This window comes from Taudactylus pleione, unplaced genomic scaffold, assembly GCF_031769625.1.
Source record: "Taudactylus pleione unplaced genomic scaffold, aTauple2 ptg000518l, whole genome shotgun sequence".
NCBI lineage: Eukaryota > Metazoa > Chordata > Amphibia > Anura > Myobatrachidae > Taudactylus > Taudactylus pleione.
This window is the reverse complement of record NW_028284920.1, coordinates 7,187,283-7,215,243: the sequence shown is the minus strand read 5'-3', so window position 1 is coordinate 7,215,243 and position 27,961 is coordinate 7,187,283. Positions and strand designations below refer to the sequence as shown.

The 27,961-nt window shown below is 40.5% G+C and overlaps 1 protein-coding gene across 1 annotated transcript; it reads right to left on the bottom strand.

Annotated features, from left to right (window-relative positions):
• Window positions 1-21,671: 21,671 nt before the first annotated feature.
• LOC148501453 (uncharacterized) lies at window positions 21,672-27,100 on the bottom strand. The gene is made up of 4 exons (XM_088450402.1): window positions 26,947-27,100; window positions 24,212-24,400; window positions 21,902-22,002; window positions 21,672-21,800 (listed from the first exon to the last, which is right to left on the bottom strand). The coding sequence occupies exons 1-4, from the start codon at window positions 27,017-27,019 to the stop codon at window positions 21,789-21,791; spliced, it is 375 nt and encodes a 124-aa protein (XP_088306528.1). The 5' UTR covers window positions 27,020-27,100; the 3' UTR covers window positions 21,672-21,788.
• Between the last annotated feature and the right edge of the window lie 861 nt (window positions 27,101-27,961).

The window sequence follows — 27,961 nt, the reverse complement described above, 5'->3', positions numbered from 1 at the left end:
TGCAGGGTAAAGCATCATGTGGGTGAGTGTGCCACCAGTGTCCCACAGAGTAATGTAACATAAGAGCCAGGATGTAAGCAGCAGCCTAGTTAGACAATCCGCAAGTACAAAATTACAATATAACATGTCCCCTTTTTCCACCAGAGGATTTAGCAATTCCCAAAAGTCAGACGTTTGGTGTTCCCCCTTCACATTATCACACCCCTTTCCCCAAATCATACTAATCGGGCATCCTAACACCCTCACTTCTGGAACACAGGGGCAGTGGGTACCTTCCCCCTCACCACCTTGTACAAGTAACGGTTGCCCAGGGGAAGGCAAATATTGGGGCTCTGTACATGGCACTTCTGTGGCAGTGTCCATTCCTTCCTCCCCCAAACACCAAGTGGGGGGCTGACAACTTTCAGTGCAACATGTGGGCTCCTCACGGCTCGGGCCCCAGGATGAACCTTGTATATGGAACAATGCAGTTAGTGGCTGCAGGGGAGCCACCAGGACAGGCTGGTCCTGTCCCAGCCCTCCCCCCTCAAAAGCCAGAGTCTCACCTGGAACTTCTTCTGGACTGTCCTCCTCCTTGGTAAATCCCTCTACCAGGGGTCGATGTTGTGTGAATGCGCTTGCGCACGACGGAGGGAGCTCCGTCGTGCGCATGCGCGAGATCCGGCGAGCGAAGAGAAATACATCGCTCGGGGTCTCGCACCAAAGGGGGCGTGCTGTCGATGGTGACTGACAGCACGCCCCCTTTGGTGGACGTGCCGGGGGAGTGGCTGCCAGACGGAGGCGTTCCCATGGGAACGCCTACCGTCTGAGTCCGGCCCCACTGACATCAGTAATGATGTCAGTGGGAGTGACTTTGGCTCTGATAGAGCCCAAATCACTCCTGGGCTTGTGGCAGCGAGACCCTACCACAGGGTCTCGTCGCAAGCCCGATGGTCACAATGGTCTTTGACCATTGCGACCATCATCGTGGATGCTCGCATAAGCTGTGGGTGGTAACCCACAGCTATGCAAGCGTCCAAAAGGACGCTCCACATTTAAATAGGACGGCCATGATTCAGAGCGAGCGCTCTGGTCAGAGCGTTCAGCTCTGAATCAGGCCCTCAGTCGGTACCCCATAAAAAGCCTGACATAGAAAATCAATCTAATCAGTATTAATAGCTCTAATAAATTTATTTTGGGTTCTTAAATTGTGTTAAATGGCTGTTATATGCATATTTGCTTAAGTGTTGAAAAATTATAAAAAAACAATATTTTTTGGAGAAAATAATTAAGTTGCGGGTGCTGGTATAATTTTGTGTCTATAAAATGCAGTTTTAAAAATTGTTAAAAATTAACCTGCTGCAGCCAACTGCAATCCTAAAAACAGCGGTCACGTCCGTACAGCCCCCCAAAGTACCTGACCCATTTATTGTCCACTACTTTTATTTTTTTCTCAAAATTGTAATTTCCTTATAGCAAAAATGAAGCTAATTAAAAGATTATTTTTGTAAAATTAGTCAATAGGGTGAGTGTCCAAGGGGTTCTAAACTAAATCCCCAGATTTTTTGCCAAAAATAGGGATTTTGCACATTTTTTTCACCTGTTCTGAGATGGTGAAGACAGTTCACCATTTTTTGTCTACGGAGTATTCACACATGCAAAACTTCAGCAATAGGATTGCACGATACGCAGCTTGTGAGAAAAGTGTGCACCTGCGAATGCTTTTTGCCAAAACCTGATGGTTTAATTACAAATCTGGTGGTTCTGGGTCTGTTCAGGCATAGGAATCATTCTGCACTGATGCTGAATGGGTCCTGCATGATCACTTGCACTCTTCCCTTAGCCACAGGATGATTGACATGCTGCAGCATTTGAGGGGCAGCGGCCAGGACCTTTCTAAAAATGTGTGCTTGTAACTCTGTTTTGTAGGCATGCTGAGCACAGATTCTGCATCTGTGGGTGCAGACTTCCTTGACCCTGCAGAGGGATTCTGATGGCCAGGCTAAGTAAGTTTCACTTGGATTTCAGATACATGCAGAAGGTGTCTATTTCTAGAGATGCTACCTGCTGCATTTGCATTTTAATTGGTCAGTATTGCACAGACACTTCCCCACAGCTTTGCAATACCTTCCACATAAGAACCAGGCCTAGATACTGTAACGGTGGATTCCAGTGGGGATGCGCCAATATTGTATGATGATGAGATTAGCAACAGTATGAGAGTGGTCATGAGGATGATTACATCTTCCAACTGTGAGGATGATAAGCACTATTAGCTCTAAACCCATTGGTAGCTTGGTTTCACCAACCCACCAAGATATTTCCTTTTGTGGGGGTCAAAACAAACCAACCACTTTAGCCACAAATGTCGTAGTTCCTGTCACTGAAGTGCTTGGGAGGACATCATACACCACTTTTTATTATGGGCTTTTCCAAGATTGTGTGTTTAACAGGCAGCATATATTAATATTACTGTACTAAACTGGGGTATTTTACACCAAATCAATGTTATAAGTCTCCATACGATTATCAGTACTACAGTATGCTCCCATACAATGAATGTGAATAGTCATGGTGACAGTATGAATATGTGTAAACTTTTATGGAAAATAAAGAAGTCAGTAGCTTATCTTAGTCAAATCAAATTTAAAGAAATAATAATAAGCACTCTCTGGTAATGAGATTTTCTTTTATATTCTCCCTAATTGACTATGACGTGTACAGATCCAAGTTGCTAATTTCAGCTTTTTCTCCTTAATTAAATGTTGCAGTATCAGCTACAGGTTCTCAATTGTCTTCTAGAGGTCACTGCAGCAGTATACATCTTGTTCTGGACAAATACTTGTCATAGGCATTGATGTTTTGTACAGTATTTTGTACTGTATCTTGTATCTGCATGCATTGATTTGAATGGATTGGGCATGTGATTGCTGGTTAGCAATGTTTAAGTTATTTATTAATTTGCACTTTCTACATTCTGCATTTATTAATTTAGAGTATCCTGAGGCCTGTGATTTCGTAATAAATTATTTTTTGTATTGTACTAGGCTTTTACTTTTAAGCTATTAGTTCTTGATTAATGAAATGTTATATATGGTCATATAGTTTATTAAACTGCCATCCATTCTGCCACCGCTGTGCACAATGTTTCATACAGTAGATGTGCTATATTCTTCTTTAAACTACCATGTGTTTGTGCAGCTGCTCTGTTGCTTAGTTTAGACAGTTAGCTCGCTGCAGCCTTTGGCTTATATGGGTAAAAACAATATTGTGAACTGTGAGGTGGTCAAAATTGACTGGAAATTAATTTTATTTAGATTAATAACAATGTAGGAACACAAACAGGCCCAATTACATGATTTTAGCTGTTTTTATAAATTTTTAAAGAAATCCAAAACAAAAACATATGAGGATGGTTTGCCAAAACAAAGAAACCATGATGATTTAGAACCAAACTGAAAACACTGGGGTCTGCAGACATGTTTAGCTATAATACATAAAATATAACATATATTTGGTGATGCCACATTTGTCACATGATTAATTTGAAAAAAATTCTGTGATGGAACGTTTTACTATCAGTGAAGGCAAAACACATTAGGCTATGAGGATCAGCTTATACTGTACATACAATTTGCTCTATTTTTTTAAAAACAACCGTTGTAGCAGATAGACCTACTGTAAAATAGAAAGGAGTTAAGAAAGTTCTCAGTGTTCTGTGATTTGAAGAATCACAATACTCCTCAATGGCTGATAATTTCCTTATATTTTAAAGTTCCATTTAGTATTTCCATTATGGAGAGTTTAAGGTATAATCTAACAAGAATGAATTAGAACTTTATAACATGACTGGTTTGGACCTCGTTGCACACATGTGAGAACTAAAATCATGCATAGGAGGAGATGTACTAAGCCTTGGAGAAAGATAAAGTACCAACCATTCAGCTCCTATCTGTAATTTTTTCAAACACCACCTGTAAAGTGAAAGTTAGGGGCTTATTGGTTGGTACTTTACCTCTGCCCACTGTATCTCTCCAAGGCTTAATACATCTCCCCTATACACAGTTACACTGGTGACAATGTAAGCTGTTGCCGCTACTTACTAGTGGCAAAAGTGTGTAAGTTGGAGATTGTGGGAAAGATGCTTTCCCAGAACCGGAGCATATTTGAATTGCTCCAGGATCTGGTATCAGTCCCCACAACTCACAGCAAGTTGGATACATAATTAACATGGAGCCATTGGGTCATAATAATGAATAGAACCATTATCAGACATGTATGCATAAAGGCCACATCAGACTGAACCTCTGATGGCAAGAGTATAGTGGTAGCACTGTGTGTCATCTTCTTCATCTTCCTCTTCTTATTGTTATTATTATTTGTTTTCTTTTATTTACTAATAATAAATTATTTTCACATCATAAACATTTAACCATAAACAGACTTAGGGTTTTTAGTAAGTGTATTTATTATTTTATACAAATAGAATGTAGGGGAGATTTACACCAGAGGAAGCTATGTCTTGGATCATTAGATATTGTTGGAAAAATAAAGGATGAGGAAATCTGAGTTATTTTGTGCTGTTTATTTTTTATTTAATAACACTAGTTCTATGGCACATAGATAGTAATTAATCCAGTCACCTCTTACATCTTCTTCGATACCTAGTACTGAAAAAAGAAGACAGTTTTAGGAATAAACATGAATTTTAAACAAAACATTATTAAAACTTTAACTGAAAAAAATAACTACATTATTGAAATTTAAATTATATCCCATATTTCATTGTGTTCACATTTAGACTGGAAAATCATTGAAGACATTAAGGGGTATATTATTTACTAACTGTACATTTTGTAAAAATTGCAAACCGAATAAAACAGCATGTGTAGTAAAGTCAAACCTGATGTGATTCTAAAAAAAATTATGATATTTACAACACTTTAGAACATCGGATGCACGAGCCATAGTTGTATAGCTTTAATTAGACGTCTATGGAAGCATCCAGATATATTAACAGCTGGTTTGTAAAACAACCGAAAACCGTCCAAAATCGACCGAAAACAATGCCCAAATAATAGACCAGCCTGTGAAATGTGAGCTTAGGAGAAACACTGCACAGACACTATGATGATTTTTTTATGTTGAATGGTGTCAATGTCCATCGATCTTGATCAATTTTAAAATTGATCACAAATCGACCTTTCGTAAATTTACCCCTATGGCTTAACATCAAACTGCTTAGTGATTTTCAATTGAAACAAAAGTGGAAGGTCAGGGTGATTTTATCATTGTTCCTGTGACATAAGTACAATAACTAGTAACTATCTGTAAATAGACAGTTAAACCTCCTAGAACTTAGCCATGCGAAATTGGGACAAAATAAACCAATCTCCAATCTGCAAAGTTTATAACCCCAAGGCAGGTAAAAAAAACCTCACTAATCTGCCCAATGACTCCCTCTTTCCGATCAGCTGCATCAGTGGCATCCCTCCATGAGGTAACAACCGAAGCAAGTAGTAGCGGGGACGGTTGTTATGCGTGAGGTGAAAAAGGGGGTGTGGCCTCGCAGATAGTCACTCTGGGGGTCCGGGAGATGCGGGCTGCCCCCTGGAATAAATCTGTTTCAAAGTGCCAGCTCCCTCACTGTGTTCAGAGCAGAGTGCTGCACGTAATTCTACAGTGCAACACCCAGCTCCTGTCACTGAGGAGGAGTTGGTACTTTGGTGTCACCCCTCAGCGGGTGACACCCGGGTACAGCCCACACCTCCTACACCCCCCTTGTGACGCCCCTGAGCTACATCCATATTCTAACAAGTTCCACCTGCTGCTTCTGACTAATCCACACCCCTTATTAGGCCCACAAATCATGCCTCCCCTACTGAAGTTGGGACAGTTAGCAGGTTTGGCTAGCAATGGACACAATGTAATTAGTGGACATCTAATTGCAAGTGTGCAGGGTCTGCGTTTGATTCTGTGTTCTCCTGGTAGGGCTGCTTGAACAAATGCACAGCATGTAAACTTTTCAGTGTCTGATTTCTTCAGTGACCTTTCGGGGTACTCAAATGATTTAGTCAAAATTGTTAATTTTGGAATACTTTGCATTTTAATTAATGAAGCAATTCTTTTTTTTACTACTTTTACTGTTATCTTACCTTTAACTTGCTTGCCTGCGATCTTCAATTTTTTTTTAGCATTGCTTTTATTAATTCATCCAAATATTTTACAGGGTCGCTGTCAAGGAATTTTATGATATTATTCTCTCTTATTTTTCCATTTGTAATATTGGTTATGTAAGTGGCTGCAATTATTTTGATTGCACGGATTCCATTTAAGTCGGGGTTAACATCACAGATCTTGGACTTCAGGTTTTCATAAAAATCATCAAGAATATATTTATGCTCTTGTGACTGCAAAAGCCTGATCGAAGCATCATTCATTTTGTCAATGAGAGCAAACATCTCCCTGTGCTCTTCGGATTGAGGTATGTTGTTACATGTAAAAGAGTAGGCTGGAAGACATTGTGACCATGTGAATTACATTAGTTTAAGAACTTGTTTAAAATGTAGAAGTTTGAAACAACACTCCTTAATCATCAGTATACAGTAAGTGCTTCGTTTTGCAGTAAAGACATATTTTAGTTTGCTGGTGTATAATGTTACTAATATGCTAGGTTTTGCATACCACTAAATTATTACATGTTGTTTGCATCTGCCATCTTTACTATAGTACAAAAGGCAGTTACAGATAAATATACATAAAAATCTAATCACCAAAGAGAGAGGTGGCCACATGAAAGCATAGCCTGCAGACCAACTGTTTATATGTGTCATGTATCTCTAATGTCACATCCAAAATCCATAATTAGTACTGACAGTAGGATTTGCTTTATTTCTGATAATACTCAGATTTTCCTAGCGAACACTGAAGCAATGACCTAATAACTCACCACTTCTAAGCAAAGACAACAGGTGATGGTTGTATTCAGATTTACATATAGTGTAATAGTACAGTATCTCACTTTTATATTAACTGGACTGTTACTGTATATATACAGCAATGTGGTAACATCAATTTTCCCATGTATCTCATGTATTAATCTCTCTTTCCTTTGAAAATATCCTACTGCTTCTCCATTTCTTGAGCTTATAATTGAAGAGGTAAGTGGATGAAAGTGTTATGTAACAATTATCAGAAAAAATACTTTTTTTAATGGACAATGGTGCTAGGGGGAGGGAAGGCTAGGCTTAGGCACCCCCCCGGGGGACTTAGGTTTAGGCAGCGGGGAAGGGGTGGTTAGGGTTAGGCACTTAGAGGGGGGATTAGGGTTAGGTTCCTGGGGAGGAGGTTAGGGTTAGGCACCTCTAAGGAGGGTTAGGATTAGGGGGTTAGGTTAGGTTAGTTTATACTTATCTTAGCGACGATCGGGATTCCAGCGCTGTTGGGCTTCCGCTGCCGGGAACTCTGCTTTTGTCGGCCATGCGGCCGGCGGTATTTCATACCGAATCTGTTCTGACCTAGGGATCATAGTATCAATGTTATTGTAAATGCGGTTAGTCTATTTACTCTCTTATTTATGTCAAATTTCTCTATAACTGTAAATATATAAGTTTCTTCTGGACATAACACCTTCATCCACTCGCCTCTTCAATTGTTATAATGTCTATATTTCACTTACTATGTACAGCACCACTTAGGGCTCGATTCAATTAGGCGTAACTATGTCATGCTGCTCATAAGTGCACCTATATGCTTATGTGGCTGCTTACAAAAATCTACAAGTCCAGGGCGACACCAGGAAATGAGGGGACGACTTCTGATGCTGTTGCTGGCATTTTTCCGCTGTTGCAATGGCATCTCGCCCCTTTCCATGTAATTAAATTGACCCCTTAGAGTTATAGTGAAATATAAGGATATTTCTTACGGAATTTAGGAAATCTGTGAATCAGTCTTACCTTGTCCAGTCCATGTCAGAACCAAAAGCGTAAGGAAAGTAACACAGCTTAGCATGGTTGTTCTAATCTAGCAACATCCAAATGAAGAGTGTCATACTATTGCCATACTACAGAACTATTTATTGTGTTTCTATTCACAACAGGGGATCAAACTGGTAAAGTACTCCACTACCTACAATTAAAGGATTAATCCTTCTAACTAAAGCTTGTAGAGAGATAAAATTGGAGGTAAACAGCACCAACTATTCAGCTCCTAACTATCACATTACAGGCTGTGTATAAAATATGACAGTTATACCCCTTTCAGACAGAAAAACAAATTAAGTTAAGCACTTCAACCCAGTAATTTGCCGATCTACACGGGTATTTCTTCTGTCTGGAGGGGTCAAGCCGGGTCTAAATTCCCAGGATTTCGACCCAGGAATTTACTAGGGTCAGAGACACGGGAATTTAGACCCAGGTTGACCCTTTCAGACAGAAGAAATATCTGTGCAAATCAGCAAATTACTAGGTTGAAATGTTTAACCTGGTTATTTGCTCTTCTATCTGAAGGGGGGGGTCAGGCAGGAAATGGCAAAACAACCCGGTACACAAAACTTTTTTTGTGTGCCATTTTCTGTCTGAAAGTGGTATTGGGAGGTGATTGGTTGGTGCTATTTACTTCCGATTTTATCTCTCTCTAAATTTTATTAAAGCTCTGCCTTAGACTTTAGTCTCAATGACATTTACTTTGTGCAGCGATTATTTACATTATGTTTGTTAAATATGTGGTTGCATTTTACTCAGTGCACTAAATGTTCTGCACTTATGGCTCATTCCCTAATCCTGTTGCATCAGTTACAAATGCAAAAAATAAATGTAAAAAATCATGACTTTATAAATATATAAAATTATAATCATAGCAAAGATTAACGCTATAAAAGGACTATTGTTTGATACTGAATACAAGAGTACATATATTTAAAATCCAGAGAAAATTGCTTGAGATATAATTTGGAAAAATATTAGTGTTCTGCCAGCAGATCATTTATTATTATTATTATTATTATAATTATTATTATTATTATTAAGAATGTATTTATCTTGACTCTTGAATGCCATTTTAAAATAACATGTGGTCCTTCTTTTCTGGGAAACCTGACACCGCTAGTCCCAGATTTCATTGACAGCTGTGGGTAACAGAGACACAGGAACCATTTTTTTCTATTCACAGTACAGTACATAGCATTTACATTGAACACTATCTGGTGCTAATTTTTTGTGGAGAATAACCTGTGAGATAATACCTGCAGTTGCTTCAGTGGACATCAGTGCAAGGGAGACAAGTATCAGGTCTCTCCTGCCTTTCTGCAAGCATTATGTAACCAGAATTAGTATGTACTGCCGGCGGATCTAATACTGCCTAACAAAATACTGACGCTGAAAGGCAAAAAAGTTAAAATGCTGATCGAGGCTCGTACGTACCCTAACCCTCTTCCCTCCCCCCTAACCCTCCCTTAGTGGTGCCTATCCCTAAAACTCCCGGGGTGGTGCTTAACCTTAAGTCCCCCATGTGGTGCCTAACAGTGCTGGATTTAGACCCCATGGGGCCCTAGGCAAGAGTTGCCCCGTTCCCTCAAACAAAACTACATGTACATATTTTATTTATATATATATAGTGATCTAGTAACACCTACTGTAATAACTATGCATATATTACGGTAGGCGTTGCTGGAGGTACACACACACATATATATATATATATATATATATATATATATATGAGTACAAAGAAGACAGCAGCACTCACGGGGCTTCCAAATGAAGATTCAAGACACAACAGTGTGATTGAATCTATCACACTGTTGTGTCTCGAATCTTCATTTGGAAGTCCCGTGAGTGCCGCTGTGTTCTTTGTACTGTACATCTGGCTCTGTTACCATTGATGGCACCAGGGCGAATATCCATTCATTTTGCGGAGTGCTGGCTTTAATATTGACTTAATATATATATATATATATATATATATATATACAGTATGTGTGTGTACCTTGCTCCATCCATAGTGTGAGTACCCTACAGCTACTACCTAGTTATCACAGTAGGTGTCATAGATTTTATATATATATATATATATATATATATATATATACATACACACACATATATAAATATATATATACTGTATATATATATATATATATATATATATACATACACACACACATATATATATATATATATATATATATATATACACATATACACATTATGATATATATATATACACATATATACACATTATGATGTCACATTAAAGCTACTCCACAGAGGGTGCTGGATTCACTTGATATTGAAGCCTCTGGGTGCCGCCTTCATTCACTTTTTTGCGTATGTATTTGGGGGAACCATACCCCATTGGAGGGCACTGGAGCCACTTACAGCTGAGAGGACTGGTGAGTGCCGGGTCACAGTTGGATATATATATATATATATATATACTCCCTTCTTAAATATGGCCCATTATATGAGAAATATTGGAAAAACAGCATAGGCAATGCGCTATGATCACATCTGACTGCAATGGAATGTGTTTATAGACAATATAACACACATTGATTGAATAAAAAAGAGAATATTTTACTTCTTAAAAATGAAATAGATACATCACACACAGTACATTAAACACAATACATATAACATATAAAAATTGTATCAGAATGATTACTTGTGTCAGAGAGTGAATCTTCTAGAGAACAAAGAATAAGTGATACAATTAAATGTAACACATCAGATCAATTGTGTCATTTCCATGGAATGTCTTAGTTCTGTATTCACTGTTTGGAATTATTGTGTTCTCACACCTGAGTGCCGGGTCACAGTTGGATATATATATATATATAAATATATATATATATACTCCCTTCTTAAATATGGCCCATTATATGAGAAAAACTCTGTCCCTAACCTGGCCTCTTTCACACAGCACAGTCTCCCTCCGTTCCTCCCTCTCGTGTGCTGGGGCTGGGAAGACGTAGAGCTGAGGCTGCCTGCTGCTTGACTGTAGTGCAAAGTTACTGAGACAGTGCGGGAGCATGGGGCGGGTCTGCATGACAACATGACGTCACGCGGTGCACGCGGTGCTTTGCTGGGTGATATTTTGCATAGGCTCAGTAACAGAGCCTAGCCGCTCAGCGCAGTATTAGTGTTATTACTGCACTAAGCACCGTGGAGCCTCATTCTGTGATGAGAGAAGCCTGCCTTAGTCAGGGTCGGATTCCTGGGAGCCGCGGTCCCCTGGGACTCGCCGGGCCCTAGGCGGATGCCTAGGTTGCCTAGCATTAAATCCGGCCCCTGGTGCCTAACCCTAAAACTCCCAATGTGGTGCCTAACCTTAAAGGTGCCTACACACTTGGCGATGTGCTCACGATTGACTTTGTGTACGATTTCCCTTGAACTCTCCCCCGGCAGCTCCCTGGCAGTCCTGCACACGATTTGGTGTAAAAAGTGTCCAATGTGACAAACGATCTATCGTGCCTCCTTAACGTTTTCCAGTGCATCGTGTCCCAGATTGGCAAATCTGCCCTACAGCACGGCAGATCTGAAGATGCAAAGTACGACCTGCGGGGACACACATCGGCATCGTGATCGTGAGTGGATACTCATGATTTGGGCATATTTTACATGATTTGTCGCCGTGATGCGTCGGAATCGGGCAAATCCTGTAAAATATTGCTAAGTGTGTAGGCACCTTCGGACTTCCGGGGTGGCGACTAACCCTAAGACCCCCAAAGTGGTGCCTAACCCTAACCCTCCCTTATTGGTGACTAATCCTAAACTCCCAGGGTGCTGCCTAATCCTAAATCCCCCCTGTGGTGCCTAAACCTAACCTCCCCCCCCTCGCAGCTAAGTGCTTTCATTCCCCGCTTACCTTGATTCGGGATGGCGGCTAGTCGGGATTTCGGTGTCTGGATCTAGACACCTGTCAGTATTTAGGCGTCTGCATTTAGTCCGGCGGTATTAGCAGCAGCGGTATGCTAACTACATACCATGTAACCCATGTAAAGTCAATTTTGTAGAAAAAAACCTGTTTACTGTGAATGATTTTGTTTGGAAAACAGAGATGAGAGAGAGAGAGAGATTGTTAGTTCAAAATAAGCTGAGCAGCACCCAGAGGATTTAAAAGTTTCTTTGTATTATATTGCCAATACACTGACATTTCAAGATATTGTTGGTCCTTTAATCAATAAAGGTAAAATATAAGCCCAGGCGCTTGTGAGTTAAAACACCCCCCCCCCCAAAATCAACAGAACTGTATTGGATAGTCAGTCCCAAACAAGTGGAAACTATGTGTAAAATAGCAGCTCAAGAATAAGAGAATGACTACAAATAACAATAGTTCACTAACTTTACTTAAAAAGTCCAATATTTATTACTAGACATATATTTAAAATACAATGAAAATAAACGCTCAGGCACTGGTAATATTCAATAGTAGGTAAATAAAAGTCAGTGCGCCTTGATATAATAAATTGTCATTGGCAGAAAAAAACCACAAACATGTGTGGAAGCAAGCCTTTCAATTAGTACCCTTTGTGGGAATTAAAGACTATTCTGTAGTTATACCTGTATTACTGTCCCTTTACAATATCCTTTCAATGGTAAGCACACACTAGAGTGCCGAATCCTATGGGTTGTCACTGTCTCAGCACAACCCATGCCGGTCAGCGTAGTATGTGCTACAGAGACACTGCCTGGTGGTTCCCAGCATCTGGAGCAGTAAATCCAGAAATGGTCCCTGATAGTGCTGAGGAGAGGGAGGATGTTAAACCAGGGTGGTGTTTAGGTCTATCCACCAACAAAACAGGTAATGTTTCCCCTGAATAGGCATTCTGAATTGGAAAGCCAGTGGCAAGCTGCATTTATGCTGATCTCAATAGCACAGAGAAAAGGTAGTCCTACCTGAACTGCGGCACTGCCTGGACAATTATCGTGTTTCAGTGCCTCACCGGTGACAAACCATGTCACCGGTGACAAACCGGTCGGCAGCGCGCTGGGCTGTGCGTGGCCAGTGCCCAAGTTATAGACTCTGGGCACTAGAGTGTGCCAAGAGTCTATAGAGTATACGCAGGTCACCGGGAAAATGGCCGCAGTGGCCATTTTCCAGTCATTTTTAGAGCACCGGACACTCGCTCTGACGTGGGACTTCAGAGAGGTAAGTATGCTATGGGTGCAGGGTGTGCAGGATCGATACGGTAAATTTGAATTTCTGCAATATATGTTTGGCATGTAATATTTATGAGTTAAAGTACTCCATGATTAAAATAATTTGTTTTTCAGTATCACTTCCTTTTACGCATTACCAGCAGATTATTTGCCTAGCATCAGATTTGTTAACGCATATTCAAAAATGTTGTATGCATCAAGTTGCCTAGGTAGTTAAAATATCATAAATGTTACATGGAAATATTACACATGGGAGTCCAGTTTATCAAGGGACCAGACCACTGGTTTTAAGGAACAAAGAGCAAACAATAAGCACCAGATTACTTCTCCAACAGCAAAAAATGGATACATTGATAACAGCATACCTTCGCCAGATGCTGGTGTTATAGACCGCATTTGCCAACAGCTACTGTACATCATAGCCATGAATTTGAAATACTTGGTCAAGCCTGGATATCTCTCTTTAAGAAAAGAGCTGGTGGTCCATCTCAGCATTATTAACCTGTTTCTCCAGCTAGTTATAACATCCAATGATTTAATTTGTTACTTCTTACAAGAGATTTACTTCTTGGAATATGTTGCCAGATCCTTCTATATATTTGGACTGGTTCTAGTCTCTTCCAATTCATTGGTCTTTACCTGGCTTTCTGTTTACTGCAGCTTGAAGATCACAAACAGCCAAAAGGCATTGTTCAAGCAGCAGCAACAACAAATGACCAGAATGGTACATTGGCTGATCTTCGGATCAGTGGTGCTTTCCCTTGTGCACAATGTGCCTGGGTTTAAATAGTTAAAATATGTGAAAAGGACCATACCTGTCAGTGATGATACCAATCGGACAATCTTGTATGTTGACTTTATTAGTCCATGTTCATGTAGTATGTGGTTATCTATCATTACTATATCTGTTGCATTTCTACTTTTCTTTGCTTCAACTTGAATTATCCTTAGCTCCCTTTGTAGACATGTTAAAAGCATAAAGGGAAATGCAAATATTCTTGGAAATCCTCAGTTATTCAGAGCAGCAAAAACATTAGTTTTTCTCCTGCTGTTGTACTTATTATATTATATAACACAGTGCATTCTATTAACAAATGTTGTGCAGTTTGGAATATGTGATATGCTTGATTTGTATTTCTATGTTTCCAGCCCTAAAAGCTCTAATTCTAATATTAGGTGTCCAGAAATTAAAAAGACCTGTTATTGAGTTCTTCAGTCCTTTAACCCACAGAGGCACTGGAGATGGAGTGAGTGATGCCAATTAGACGCAGTGGCATTCTGTGCTTAGTGGGTGATGCCAATCAGGCACAATCTACAACATATTCTCCATGCCGTCATGTACGAAGATCTTGCCAATTTTTCTCAATGTTACTTTGTTTCAACTGCATATACTGTAGGAGCCTGTCCAATATGTTACATAATTTTAAATAAATTGAACAATAAGAAATTAGTAAGATTGTCCTACAAGTATTTTCATAGCCCAACCACATATAGGGGGGATTCAATTCAACACAATAGCCGTGATTTGCCCTTTCCTGAATGGCAAATCACATCCATCTGCATAATTGCTGTTTATTTTCTTATGCAAAACAAGCATTAAAAAACTAGTAAAAGAAGAAACTAAATAAGACGTATAAGTTACTGTGCACTATAATTACTTTTAAAAGTGGGGCTTTGCTTTGGGTAAGAACATTTGTTTTCCACTTTCCATAGAAATATAATTCTGTGTAATGCATCTGCTGAGTCCTTTGCTGTAATCTTCAATATGTAAAATCCCTTGTCAAGCCAAAACGTAATATACACAGGAAATAATGCCTATGCATTGAAACTGACAGAGATGAGTGTCATAGTGATGTTATATTGTAACCAATAATAAGGGACTTGCTTTAATCACTTGTATGTATAACATTAGCATTATTCCAGAACAACTGACCCAGTTATTGTCAATTGTGAGTTTTAAATGGAGATAATAAAATGTAAAGCAAAAAAGTTTTGATGGCTATTTTAGTGGTTATTATGTGGAAGGGTGTAGTGTGAATGTTGCTGGCAGTGTTTTTTCTCTATAAAAAAAAAACGGTATCGGTACTCACTTGAAGTTTAGTATATACTGTACAAGCTTTATTGAACCTTGCTCACTCTGTATAAGTCTGCAGATGGTTATTTATTCATTTCTGATTTCTTCCTGTTTCTGGAACTAGTTATCAGATTTAAAAGTTGGACCACAATAAAGGTGCCAGTACTACAATCTCCTGAGTACCACCACAAAAAGCACTGGCTGTTGCTAAGTTACTTTGCATGCCTACATCCTCTCCTTAACAACATCAAAGAAAAAGTGATCCACACTGGTGCTGCCTAGTAAGCTAAAAGCAGCTGTATTGGAGGGCGTCAATCTCCTATAAGACAGATAGTATAGCAGGAATAAAGATACAGTGTTTTGAAGCGTTAACTTGTATTAAAAATAACATGGATATTACCAATCGATATATATATATATATATATATATATATATACAATCAGATTGACTGACTGACTGTCTGACTGAATGACTGACTCATCAATGCCCATCCAGGTAGTACTGTATACTCCTTCCATAATGTACGTGGCCACTAAGAAGGGTTTTTAAAAAAAAATTCAACTCCTAAGGGGATGAATAGGGTTAAAACGTTTCCTCCCCTGGTCCAATGTCCTGACTGACTGTCTCATCGAGGCTGTAGCACAGTTCATATTCAAACGCCAAGTGTCATCCCATGTGCTGCCAAACATCACTGGCAGTTGGTGTGACTCCCCTATTTGAATAGTGAGTGAAGGATATCTGCTACTACAGAGGTGAGAGGGGAAATGTGTTACTACATAGGTGAGGGAAGGGAATGTCAAATGTGTTACTACGGGGTAAAGGAAGGAAATATGTTAAAACACAGGAGAGGGAAGGGAATGTGTTACTACGGGGGTGAGCAGGGGTCATTTATTACTACAGAGGTGAGCGAGAGAAATAAGATACTACAGTGGTGAGGGAGGAAAATAAGTTACTACAGAGGTGAGTGAAGGTAATGTGTTACTACAGAGGTGAGAGCAGGGAATGTGTTACTACAGGTGTGAGGGAGTGGTTGGGTATGGGATCCCAGCAGTCGGGGTGCCACTGGTCAGAATACCAACAGCACTAACCCTTATCCCTAACCCTCCCCCCTTAGTGCCTAACCCTAACCATCCCCCTAGTGCCTAACCTTAACCCTAAACCTTATCCTCGCACTAAGCCCTAATACTTACCTTCGGGATGTCAGCTGTCAAGAATCCAGTGCTGTTATTGTGACCATCGGCATCTCGCATGCTGGGATGCTGACTATATCTCATGAGGGAGGGAATGTATTTCTACACAGGTGAGGAAAGGTAATGTCTAAATATAGCAGTGATGCATTACTATAGAGGTGAAGGATTAATGTGTTATTGGAGCGCTGAGATGGAAATGGAAACAGTAAATATCGAAGTTCTACCCAGGTGAAACTAGTAAAAATATATAGATATTATGTAAACATAATGGTTCTAATCTTTCTCTAAACATGTAATGCTCGAGGTAGGGACCTGCACTACACAAAAGAATAATGGGGTTGGTGTTGGTCAGCTGCATCACCTCTATAGGGTAACCTGTCTCTAAAATACAATGGCACTCAATAATCAAATGGGGGAGGTCTGCGTTAATAAAAAACCGTGGTGTATTGTTAAATCATAGAAGAATCGGTCAATGTGTTTACTTTTGTTTATTTAGTAGTTTACTGGGGTGTCTGGGAGACAGTGCTCCAAACTCAGTAACTGTAGAATGAAATGTGGTAAGAAAATAGTGTCCAGGGGCTGTGTCTGGCAGAGCTACATCCCCCAGGTGCACAACTTACCCAAAGAGTTCTGTTGTGCTCTCTCCTGGTGAGCAGTCCTGTTAGCTTCTGTGTTCCTAGGGTCCTCGCAAGGTTGAACTGGTTTACCTAGTGTATGTAGCACACACTTAGTGTCCCTCTGCACCCGTTGTCTTGTATGCTCCACTCCTGATGGAGGAGACTAGTTAATTTCCACAGCCTCGATGCTAGGGTGTAGGGGGGAAGCAGTACTACTGGCATCACACATTGTAGTGATACAGCATGTGCCCAGTGTCCCAGCATTCACCTCTGTACTTCCGTATCTCACAGAGGTCCGCAAGACTGCCAGGTCCCGTGTTCTAACAAGATCTCACGGTCCTGGTGTCTCAGCTCGACTGTGGTGCCTGCACACTCACTCCAGAGAGGAGACTTGGTATGAGTATAGGCGAGTGGATGGCTGATCTACTTGCTTGTAGATTTGTGTAGTTAGTGTGCTCCAACATGTATCGGCAGTTCGGCCTTCCTCATAGAATTAGTATGCACCATCTTGGATGTGGTGCCTTTATATAAGGACCTAATGTGGCACCATTTTGGTTGTGGTATAGGTATAGTTATGTCTGATTCATGAAAATTCTGGGTAATCCTATATGAGAGACATCTTGGACGTGGTTCTAATCATGCAGGTGCCATCTTGGATTAGGGAAACATTACAACCAGTGGCAATTATTAATGATAACTGTATATTGATAATCTATATCTTCCTTCATCATAGTGGTGTTTGAATATCCACTATCCATTATTAATATTGTTCATTAAAATAATTGGTGATTGTGATGATGTGTTGCCCATCTTGCAGCATGTATCCCATGGTTTTATTTAGGTTCTATAGTTAACCAGCTGATTGTCTTTAGAGTAGAGATCAATTACTTGTAGTAATTAGTGCGGATTTGTTTAACTTGATTAGTTGGTAATTACTGCCTTAATTTAATTGTCTGCATTAAGGCCACTGGGTTTTAGGGTTTTTGGGTGAATATCCATTTTAATTCTTCCCTATTGAGTACCCCCTCAAAATCCCCGCCCCTCCAGTGCTTTTCTATCAGGGAGATCCCTAAGACCCTAAGAACTTTAGGCCCTCTGGATTTTGATTATGTTTCTCCTTAAAATGCAGCGAGAGATTATGAGTATCTAGTCTTTTTGTCACATTGCGAATATGTTCAGAAATCCTCACTTTCAATCTGCGTGTGGTCCTGCCTACCTACTGCAAACCATAGGGGCATTCAATCAAATAAATTACTCCTGTGCTGTTGCAGCTGATGTGGTGTTTTATCTTATGGGTTAGGTTTGTAACATTAGACTTGAATTGCTCTGTTCTCTTGGTGGTGGAGTATCCCTGTTTTACAATTATGACCGATCCCACAATAATAAAAGTCCTCTCTGATGTTGGTTTGGTACAGGGTAGTCTGAACCAACTTATCTCTCTGTGATTTTTAATGAGTCACTGTTTAAGGTCCTGTGCTGTTTTGGATTTTGGGGTTATTCAGTAGTATGTCGTCTAGAATCTCATCTTCTAGCAGCACATGCCAGTGCTTATTCAGGATCTGTGTCAATTTCTTTGTATCTTTATTATATTGGGTGACAAATGCGGATTTAAAGTGGTTGTTTGCCCTTTCATCTCTCTCTTTATATGTAAGTAGTGTGTTCCTATCCATCTCTTCCATTATCTGACAGGCCTCATCTACCATCTTACTATCGTATGTCTTCTCTAGAAATAGCTTTTTCATATTTTGACTTTGGGTTTGATAATATTCTAATTTGGTGCAATTCCGCCTAATCCTGGTGAATTGGCTCAAAGGTATGCTTTTGAGATAGTTTGGGTAGTGGCCACTATTTGAGAGGATGTAACTGTTTACATCTATGGGTTTGATATATGTTTTGGTATGTAGTTCATGGTCTTCAATGTACAGTGTGATATCCAGAAAGTTTACATTTGTTTGACTGTATTCTGTTGTGAATTTCAAATTGTATGTATTGGTATTGATATGATCCAACAAACTTTGAAGTGTCCGTTTGTCCCCTTTCCATATGAAAAGGACATCATCTATGAACCTCCGCCATAGGACTAGATTGTCACCAAAGCTACGCCCAGACCAGATGTTGATGTCTTTCCAATAGCTTATAAAGAGATTGCATATCTTTGCGCAAATCTAGTCCCCATTGTAGTCCCTGTTGTCTGGAGAAAGTAATGCCCCCCAAACCAAAAATAATTATGTTTGAGTAAATAGTGTATGGCTTTTGTGATGAATTTAACTTGTTCTGGTTTTTGTGTATCATCCTGGGTTAGGTAGCGGTGTATCACCTCTATTCCTTGTTCATGGTCAATGATTGTGTACAAGGATGTGACAACACTTGTACACAGCCAGAGATCATTGTCCCATTGTATTTGTTCGATGGTCCTCAGTATCTCCGTTGTATCTCTTATGTATGATCTGTGTTCCTTCATGTATGGCTGCAGAAAAGTGTCGATATATGTAGATAGGTTAGATTAAATTTAATCTATCCCCAATATAATGGGGCGGCCTGGGGGTTGTGTGATGTGCTTGTGCACTTTCGGCAGATTGTAAAATACTGGAATTATAGGGTGTTTGATATCCAGATATTTGTGTTTCTTTTTTGTCAAAATCCTCTGATCTTATCCCTCTTGTAGTAGAATACTGAGAGTTTTCTGATATTGTTCTGTTGGGTCTTTTGGCAGTTGTTCATATGTTGCTGTGTCTCCTAGGATTCTATTGGATTCTGTGTTATAGTCAGCGGTGTCTAGCACAACAATGCTCCCCTCTTTATCTGCCGGTTTGATGATTATATTATTATTGTCACTCATTTCCATCAATGCTTGTCTCTCAGCTTTGTGGATGTTCATGCAATTTCTGGTTTTATTCTCTTGAATTCTATCTACATCCCTTGTCACTAATTTCTCGAATGTGGGAATCAGATGTCCTTTAAGGTGTTGTGAATAAAATTTTGACTTGGGTTTCAAGTTTGAATGTTTGCTGCAGATCTGCTGTTTGACTTTGTGTGATAGGTTGGTTATTGTAGTATTTCGCTAATGATAGTTTGCGGATAAATTTGTGTACATCTAGGTAGGTTTGGAATTTGTTTATTTTTGCAGTGGGAGCAAACTTCAATCCTTTACTCAATAATTGTTTTTGTGTCTGGGTTAGTGTGGTGTCACTTAAATTAATGATGCCATTATTGTGGCTGTTGTGTTCTGTTTCTTTCTGGGTTTTTCTGGTGTTTTTCTTCCCTCCTCTAACTCCCCTTCTAGATTTTCCAGCTTTCTCTGTGTGTTGTTTGTTATGCAGGGCTGGTGTCCTGCTTCCTGTTCTAAACCTAAAGCCAGTGTGGCCAGGGCCATAGAGAGCCTGGCTGGGCCCAGGTAAAGGGAGGGTGTGGCCTAATCACGGGAGGCATGGCCATGCCCCCTTGACAAAAAAAATAAAAAAAATAACTTTTGCTGCGCCGCTTAGCGGCGGTGCGCGCTGGGGAGGGGGGCGCTGTAAGCTCCCTGGCCCGGCACTAAGCGAGGGGGGCAGCGCGATCAGTGTGTTCGCTCCCCCCCTACAGCCAAAAGAGACTGACCCGGCTGCTGCAGCAGCAACAAGCAGTCTCGCACTGCAGCCCAGCACAAGCTGTGTGCTGAGCTGCTGTGAGGGGGGGATGAGCGATGCCAGACCTGGGCCCCGCCGGGCCCCTCTGGCATTTCTGGGCCTGGGTAAACTGTACCTGCTCCCCCCACCTCTTGGCGCCCATGTGTGTGGCTGCTAATCTGTGTTTGAGAATACAGCCACATTCACTGACACGCATGTGACACTCCCATAACACGCCCATGAGATGGCCTGTTTGTATGTTTACTTCAGGCCACTTCCCAATCACCTCCCGGGAATACCCATGGATTTCTGTCACCAGCTCAAATGGGGGCCATTCCATATGCAGCAGTGGTCTCTGCCTGCACTCAGTGGTACGCATTTGCCGTAGGGGTTTCCGGGCATTTTCATGCATGCACAGAATCACTCTACTGCGCAAACATCAAAACTGGGTCCACTACTGATCCGGACCCAAAATCTGCATAGAATGTATATGTGTGTGTGGGTGTGTATCCAAATGAGCAGCATCAAAATGTTTGTTTTAAGCAAAACAAAGTCCAACTCTACCTGCTAGTTTGATGCTTTTACAGAAGAGATTAACTGAATTGTGTTGTCCATTTTACGCAGTTACTCATCATGAAGACTCCACGGCTTTAATGATAATGTGAAATATCAGTCTATAAGAGCAATAACAGCATTTTCCCAGAGTATTCTATATCCACATTACGCCCAAATATTCACATTCTATGGGCTAAATGTAATAGCCTGCGAGCCGGCGCCGTTGCGGGAATACATATACGAGTATGCCTGTATTTTTAAAGCAGCAAGCACGTTAAATGATAAACCAGCTTGCTGCTTTAAAAATACGGGCATACTCACATGGATCTCCGCAGCGGCGCCTGCTCCTATATATATGCATTCTGCTCTCTACAAGACCTACGGTCCTGCATGGAAGAGTCTGTGCAGATGCCAGTACACTTGTAGAAACGGCAATGTTACAACAATTACAGGTAATAGTGATACACAAAACACAAAGCACACAAACTGGTATTGCTGCAGGATTTTATTAGTTTTACATCAGTTTTCTAGTTATTATCCATCTTATGAGCAGAATTTGCTGCATCTCCTGTAAAACTGGGCTGTCCTCCTTGACCCATCGCTCATCCTATTTGCCTTTCTAGTGAGCAGAGAAGAAGGACACAGTGATTAGACTGAGGTCTGAGCAGATGGAAAGTAAAATAAGTACAAGAGAGAAGTGGTAAATGGAGATAGACATACCGATCCCTTTTGTTTTTTCTTGGGCACGCACACTGTGACACAGCTCTTCTTACAGCAGACCAGGGTTCCCGCACAGTCATCGTCCTCATCACAGACTTTCTCTGACATTAATAGAGTTAAGGAAGTGAATGAATATACAGTATATGTTCTTGGTGTAAGGAAGATAAACATTATATAGTAGTTCCTGATATAAAAGCTGTAATGGTGCTAACTTAAGATCCCTTTAAGTGGCTTATCCAGGATGAAGTAATAATGTAAACTTTTCATTCATTATGTTCATACCACAATGTTGACAGTTATGATGTTGATATTAAACTAAAATGCAAAAAGCGGTGCACCTGGCGCTCACTAAAGAGCGCTTAGTGTATGGAAGTAAGCTGCAAAACCGAAAAGAAGGAAGCCCTTATCGTTCTAATAATAGGATAAATAGATGGCATCTGTGAACATTTGCTTATGGTCTGCGCCTGACACCCTTATTCATTGGTAATGGTTGTGTGACCCAGTGAATGGCTTATTAAATAAATGAATATGCCTGATACAAAGACCATAAAGAGCTGTGTCTATATATGTTGATGAAGTTAAGTGGGAACACTAGGGATAATGTGCATATGACATGTTAATGTGATATCCCATATAAAATAAGACGGCTGACACTTTGTATATCCAAAATCCAAATCCCTTTATTTGGGTCACAGGAGTGCTGAGCGCTCGCGACTGACTCGATGTTGCCCCACGGGCACTCCGTCGTTAGGGGTCTCGTAGTGACAGCTCGCCCCGTTTGCTGGGCGGGCCGGGGGCGTGCCCGGCCAAACGGAGGCGTTCCAGTCGGAACGCTTGTCGTTTGGGGGTGGCCCCACTGACATCATTACTGATGTCAGTGGGGAACTTCCTGCTCAAATAGAGCAGGAAGCTCCCTTGGGCTTACGAGTGGTCATAAGCCCCAATGGTCACGATGGTCTTGACCATCGCGACCATCACCCATGTTGGTCGTAAGAGCTGTGGGTGGTAACCCACAGCTTAACGATCGACAAGGAGGCGGCCGTTCAGGATGCAAGGGGCCGCCCTGATTCAGAGCGACCGCTTGCATCTAACGACCGCCTCTGAATGAGGCCCACAGTGCTCTGGGAAGGGGATAATGCGGGAATGTAAATGGAATAGGGTTAATTTAAATGAAAAGGGTATAAGTTAGGGCTGAATAACACTAGCGTTTGCCGGCAGCGTCACTCGCGTGGATGTATGTTATTGCTTAGTGGAACTCATTTTACAAAGACTGTAGTGGAATCTAATTTTGTGATGTATATTTAATAGGGATGTGCGCCGACCCAAGTGTTTTGGTTTTGGATCTGTATCTCCTTTAAGGTTTTGGATCTGGATAAGGTTTTACAAAACCACCCTCAAGTGTGTTGGTTTTGGATCTGGATTTTAAAAAAAATATATAGATTAAAAGCTAAAAAAAAACCTCTAAAATCATGTAATTTATGCAATCCAAAACCCGAAATTCAGATTTAAAAACCGAATTCAGAACTGCAAAAAGATCAGAACAGCAACCCGGATATACCCGGATTCATGGAATTCGGGTGCTTTCAGATTTCTGCAGAACCAAACCGTACATCTCTAATATTTAATATGTAGTATTTGTCTTGGTGCTCCATCTACTGAATTGACATGCATACTGCAATTTCATGAGTTAAGATAAGCTGTTTGTTTAGTGCTTAATATATATTTGGATTTTCCTGTGAAATAGACTAAATAGATCTTGGGAAATATATTGAGGAGCCTGTGTACATTACGATAAAAAATTTTAGTCTCCATAGTTCATAAACAGTCCCTACAAGTATATTTGTCCCCAAAGAAATATATTCATACTGTTTACATCAGTCGTTCAGTTGTAGGCACATCCATCATCCCTGTACATGCTGAACCTGACGTGATCGTCAGGTTGACCAGCATTTATGGGCTATGATAGATGTCAAAAACAACCAGCGGGCACGTGCATCGCTGGTCATTATTTACATTTACCCTGCCAATTTGTGAACAATTTGCGGGCGATTAACAAGCAATTGAACGATAACGATGTCGTTATCATTCAATCAGCCTGTTTAATCGCCTAATGGATACGCACCTTTAGTGTTACCAACCTTTATTATAGATTTTATCAGCTTTAGTAATGCAATAACGCATTATAGACAACCAATGGATAGGACTTTGTTGAAATTATCTACAATGTGTTGGTTACAGTTAGCGCACATGAAAAACCTGATACTGAGCTATTGTGCAGTATAAATGATGTTATAGCTTAGAAATACTCACTGTATTCAGGATCCATACACATTAGTCCGCAGTTGGTGTGACAGCACTTCTGAACTCCTGTGCAGTTGGTGTCAGATTTGCAGTTTACAATTGTGCAGTTAGTTCCATTAGGGCACAGTGTGGTACAAGCTGAGGCTGAAGAGTTACTGGAGGCCTTTGGGCAGTGGCCTCGCTTCTCTGCCAGATTATCTGGGAAAACAAATATACAAATGACATAAAACTTTGGTAACATAGATTCACAATGACCTAATTAACCTGAGACCTCCTCCCGATCTGAGAACTGGTAATGGGAGAGGGGCGACTAATCTGTTCCTGTTACCTACATGCAGCAGAAGGAGATATTTTGTGGGAGAATATTAAGCCTATGAAATTAATAAAGGCTAGTGTCATGACTGAGACATGGGGCACAAATGATTTGATACACTGCACTCTTATGCATATTGGTTCCACCCAAGAAATGTCCGCCTCTACTGGGTATGTAGGTCAAGGGCAAACTCAGGATTTTAACAGGGGGGTTTCCACACATATATACATACACATACAGTACATAAGTCACACATATCTTATATTACACACACACACACACATATATTACACATACACACATATATTACACACATTTGCCTTGCACCATGTCATTAGGCTCCTCCCCTTAGCTGCAAAATGCTGCGGTTTGTGGGTCAATCAGAAGGGAGCAGAGCCAAATGATGCAGTCTCATGAAATCACTTCATATTGGCTCCGACTCCTCCCATAGACCCGCGAATCACTGCATTTTTCCGCGAGGTGGACGGGGTTTAAAAACATGGTGCCTACTCTTGACAATGTCAGAGGGGGTTTCTGGGTACTTAGAAACTCCCCCTGCATGCGCTACTGTAGGTGACAGGTTCACTGATAATATGTGAAGAAAGGAATCTACAATCCCCCTTTTTTTGTTTCAACAACTACAGTATACCTGGCACATATTTTAAACATACTGTACTGTAGTTATCACTTATTTATTATAAATGTATTCTACTACAGTACTTTGCTGTCTTACTGCGCAACACTGGAACATGCAATGAGGCAAAAGAGAAATATAACGCATTAATCTAATTCTAACATAAAATCTTGTATAAATATAATAGATCCCTCTACAGATGTGTCCTCATACAGTGTGGCTACAGTCTCGCCGAACAGTTATTCTCAGCACGACAGGTACCTGGAGCCCTGGCTAAGTTGACTGTCTTTCTTTTTCAAAATGTGCATGTTATTTGCACAAATAGACAATTGCAAGCAGCAAAACTACTTTGCTATATTACACTGATCAATTTGATGTGCGACATTTGTACATCTGTGTGTGGATGAATCTGAGTCCTTATACAAAGAGCTATGATGTAGCGATCACAGCTTTTTCTCACACCAAGTTATGTTGTGCTTCATCTGCAACTTTGTACATGTTTAAAACTAATTCATGTGAGGTTAAAGTCGCAGACCAGCGTCTCTGGTACACCATGAGCATCTTTTCGCTGCATCTGCGATGTGAATAAGGGTCAAAATTTAAAGAAAAAGACAGTACGCCTCTCGGAGCAACACAGTTGCGCTGGGCATCTCACATCGTATGGCGTATAGAGGCTAGGTGTATGAGTACACATCTGTCTGATATATTCTACATAATGTACAGCTCATACTATACATACTTTATAAAGTGAACCCAATATATGTCTATATAGCATGGTTCCAGCTGTGGTTACACTGTATTGACATTTCCAAAGATAAAGGGCTCTATTTATTAACATTATTTTTACTACACCCTTTTCACATTATTTTAGTATCACCTATAGTTATTACAGGGCAATTGGAGTAGAATTCGTAAAATTCTACTCCAACCCCTAAGTATCACTTATTTTCAGTAAGCAGATCGCATTTCCCATAATCGTAATGGGAAATGTGATCCGACCAAAGTTACTAAAAATAAATTGTAAAAAAATACCGGAGAAAGCCCTGTGATAATAACACAACCTGGAGGTGGCGTTATCCAGGTTCTCCCCCAGTTACCGGACTCCTACTCTGCTCTAAAAGGCAGAGCAGAGCCCGGAGCTGGCCTCAGTAATCAGCTGTGTGGTCTAAACAGACAGCAAGCTGATCTCTGCTAATAAAAAAAATTATAATAATTTACTTACCTGACTCCATGGACCAGTGGTTGGGGCTCCCGTGATGACTCCCCTCCGGTCAGCTGATTTCCCATGCTGCACTGTGGCCCGGTCATCAGGTGATCGGGTCCAATTGCAGTATGGGATATCAGCTGACCGGAGGCATGGAAGACATCACCGGAGCACCAATGACTGCAGGTAAGTGCTATTAAGGGGGCGGGGGGTCCGTGATCATGGGGGTGGGTCTTAATGACAGGGGCGAGGCTTAGCGCTGGGGGGGCAGCAGTGGCGGCCAGTAGGCGCATGTGCGGGCACTTTGTCACAGTATTTTTTGCAAAAATACCGTGAATAGTGTGCGGAGGGGATTCGCAGGGACAGAGCTTTATCGCAAGCTCTGTCCCTGCAAGGGATTTGTAGTAAATCCCTGTGATATTGCCTGAATTCGCAATGCGAATTCAGTCGATAATATCACACTACAATCTGCATTACAAATGCGGATTGTAGTAAATAGAGCCCAAAGTATTTTAGTGTACATTTCTACATGAAACTAATATAGTTATCACTAACAACAATAAATAAGGCTTAGAATGATGAGTCTGTCTTACCATGGCTTTCACTGCTGCTGTCATGACATAGAGCCACAGTCAACAGTACGGACAAAATCAGAGCTCTGAGCATTCTGGACTCAAGTAATAGAACTCCTGAGATCAGTACAAGAAGGAAGCTGCTGTCAGAGTGCTGGGATGATGACTATGTGGTGGCAGTCATACAATATATATACTGTTACATGCCCACGCACAAAAAAAGCCAAACAAAAGTACTATAAAGGACAAGTCAAGAAAAGAAAAGTTCTTATATTTTTCCATGATGTTTTTGAATTAAAGCAAGTCTTAAAATAGAAGCAAACATGATATTAATGAAAGAAAATAAATTCACCATTGTACATTATTGTATATTGTAAAGCCATATGATACGACATGTGATGAATGAAGTAATGTCATTCAGTGGCCTATTGTCTACTTAAACCTGGAGTATTCTTATTGCTCTTTCAAAGCATTTGTTACAGAATAAAATATTTAAAACAACTTAGTAAAGGTGCAGATTTCCTATATCCAAAATAGTTATCACTTACTTTAGGCACAGTGTTGAAAATGCATTACATTTCTATATATACACTATAGAATATTTTGCATATGAAAAAAAAATGTAAAAGAAGGTGTAATGATTTTTTGGAATAAGTTAGACCGTATTGTAATATAGAACTACTGTGTGAGATTGGTTTATGTACGCTATTGGTGCTTTAATAACTTATGGCATTGAGTTAATGAATTGTAAGATAAACCTGGCTGCGTTGGGTACGGCATCCCAACAATCAGAATGCCGACAGATTTCTGTAAGCATTATAACCCTTACCCTAACCCTAACCCACCCTTTCTGTCGCCTAACACTAACCCTCCCATCCTGCAGCCTAACCCTAACCCTCGACCCTAAACCTAACACTTACCTCCACAATCTGTTAGGATTCTGAAGGTCGGGATGCCGCTGTCAGTATTGTGACCAGCGGCATCCTGACTGTTGGGATGCTGAGAACATCCAACCTGGCTACTGTGTCCTAGTTAA

Bases quoted from the DNA above. Each gene is read 5' to 3' on its own strand.
- LOC148501453 (XM_088450402.1), bottom strand. From the start codon at position 27,019: ATGCTCAGAGCTCTGATTTTGTCCGTACTGTTGACTGTGGCTCTATGT. The intron at 24,401-26,946 runs GTAAGACAGACT...TTGTTTTCCCAG, and splicing joins CAGCAGCAGTGAAAGCCATG to ATAATCTGGCAGAGAAGCGA. The intron at 22,003-24,211 runs GTGAGTATTTCT...TATTAATGTCAG, and splicing joins GTGTATGGATCCTGAATACA to AGAAAGTCTGTGATGAGGAC.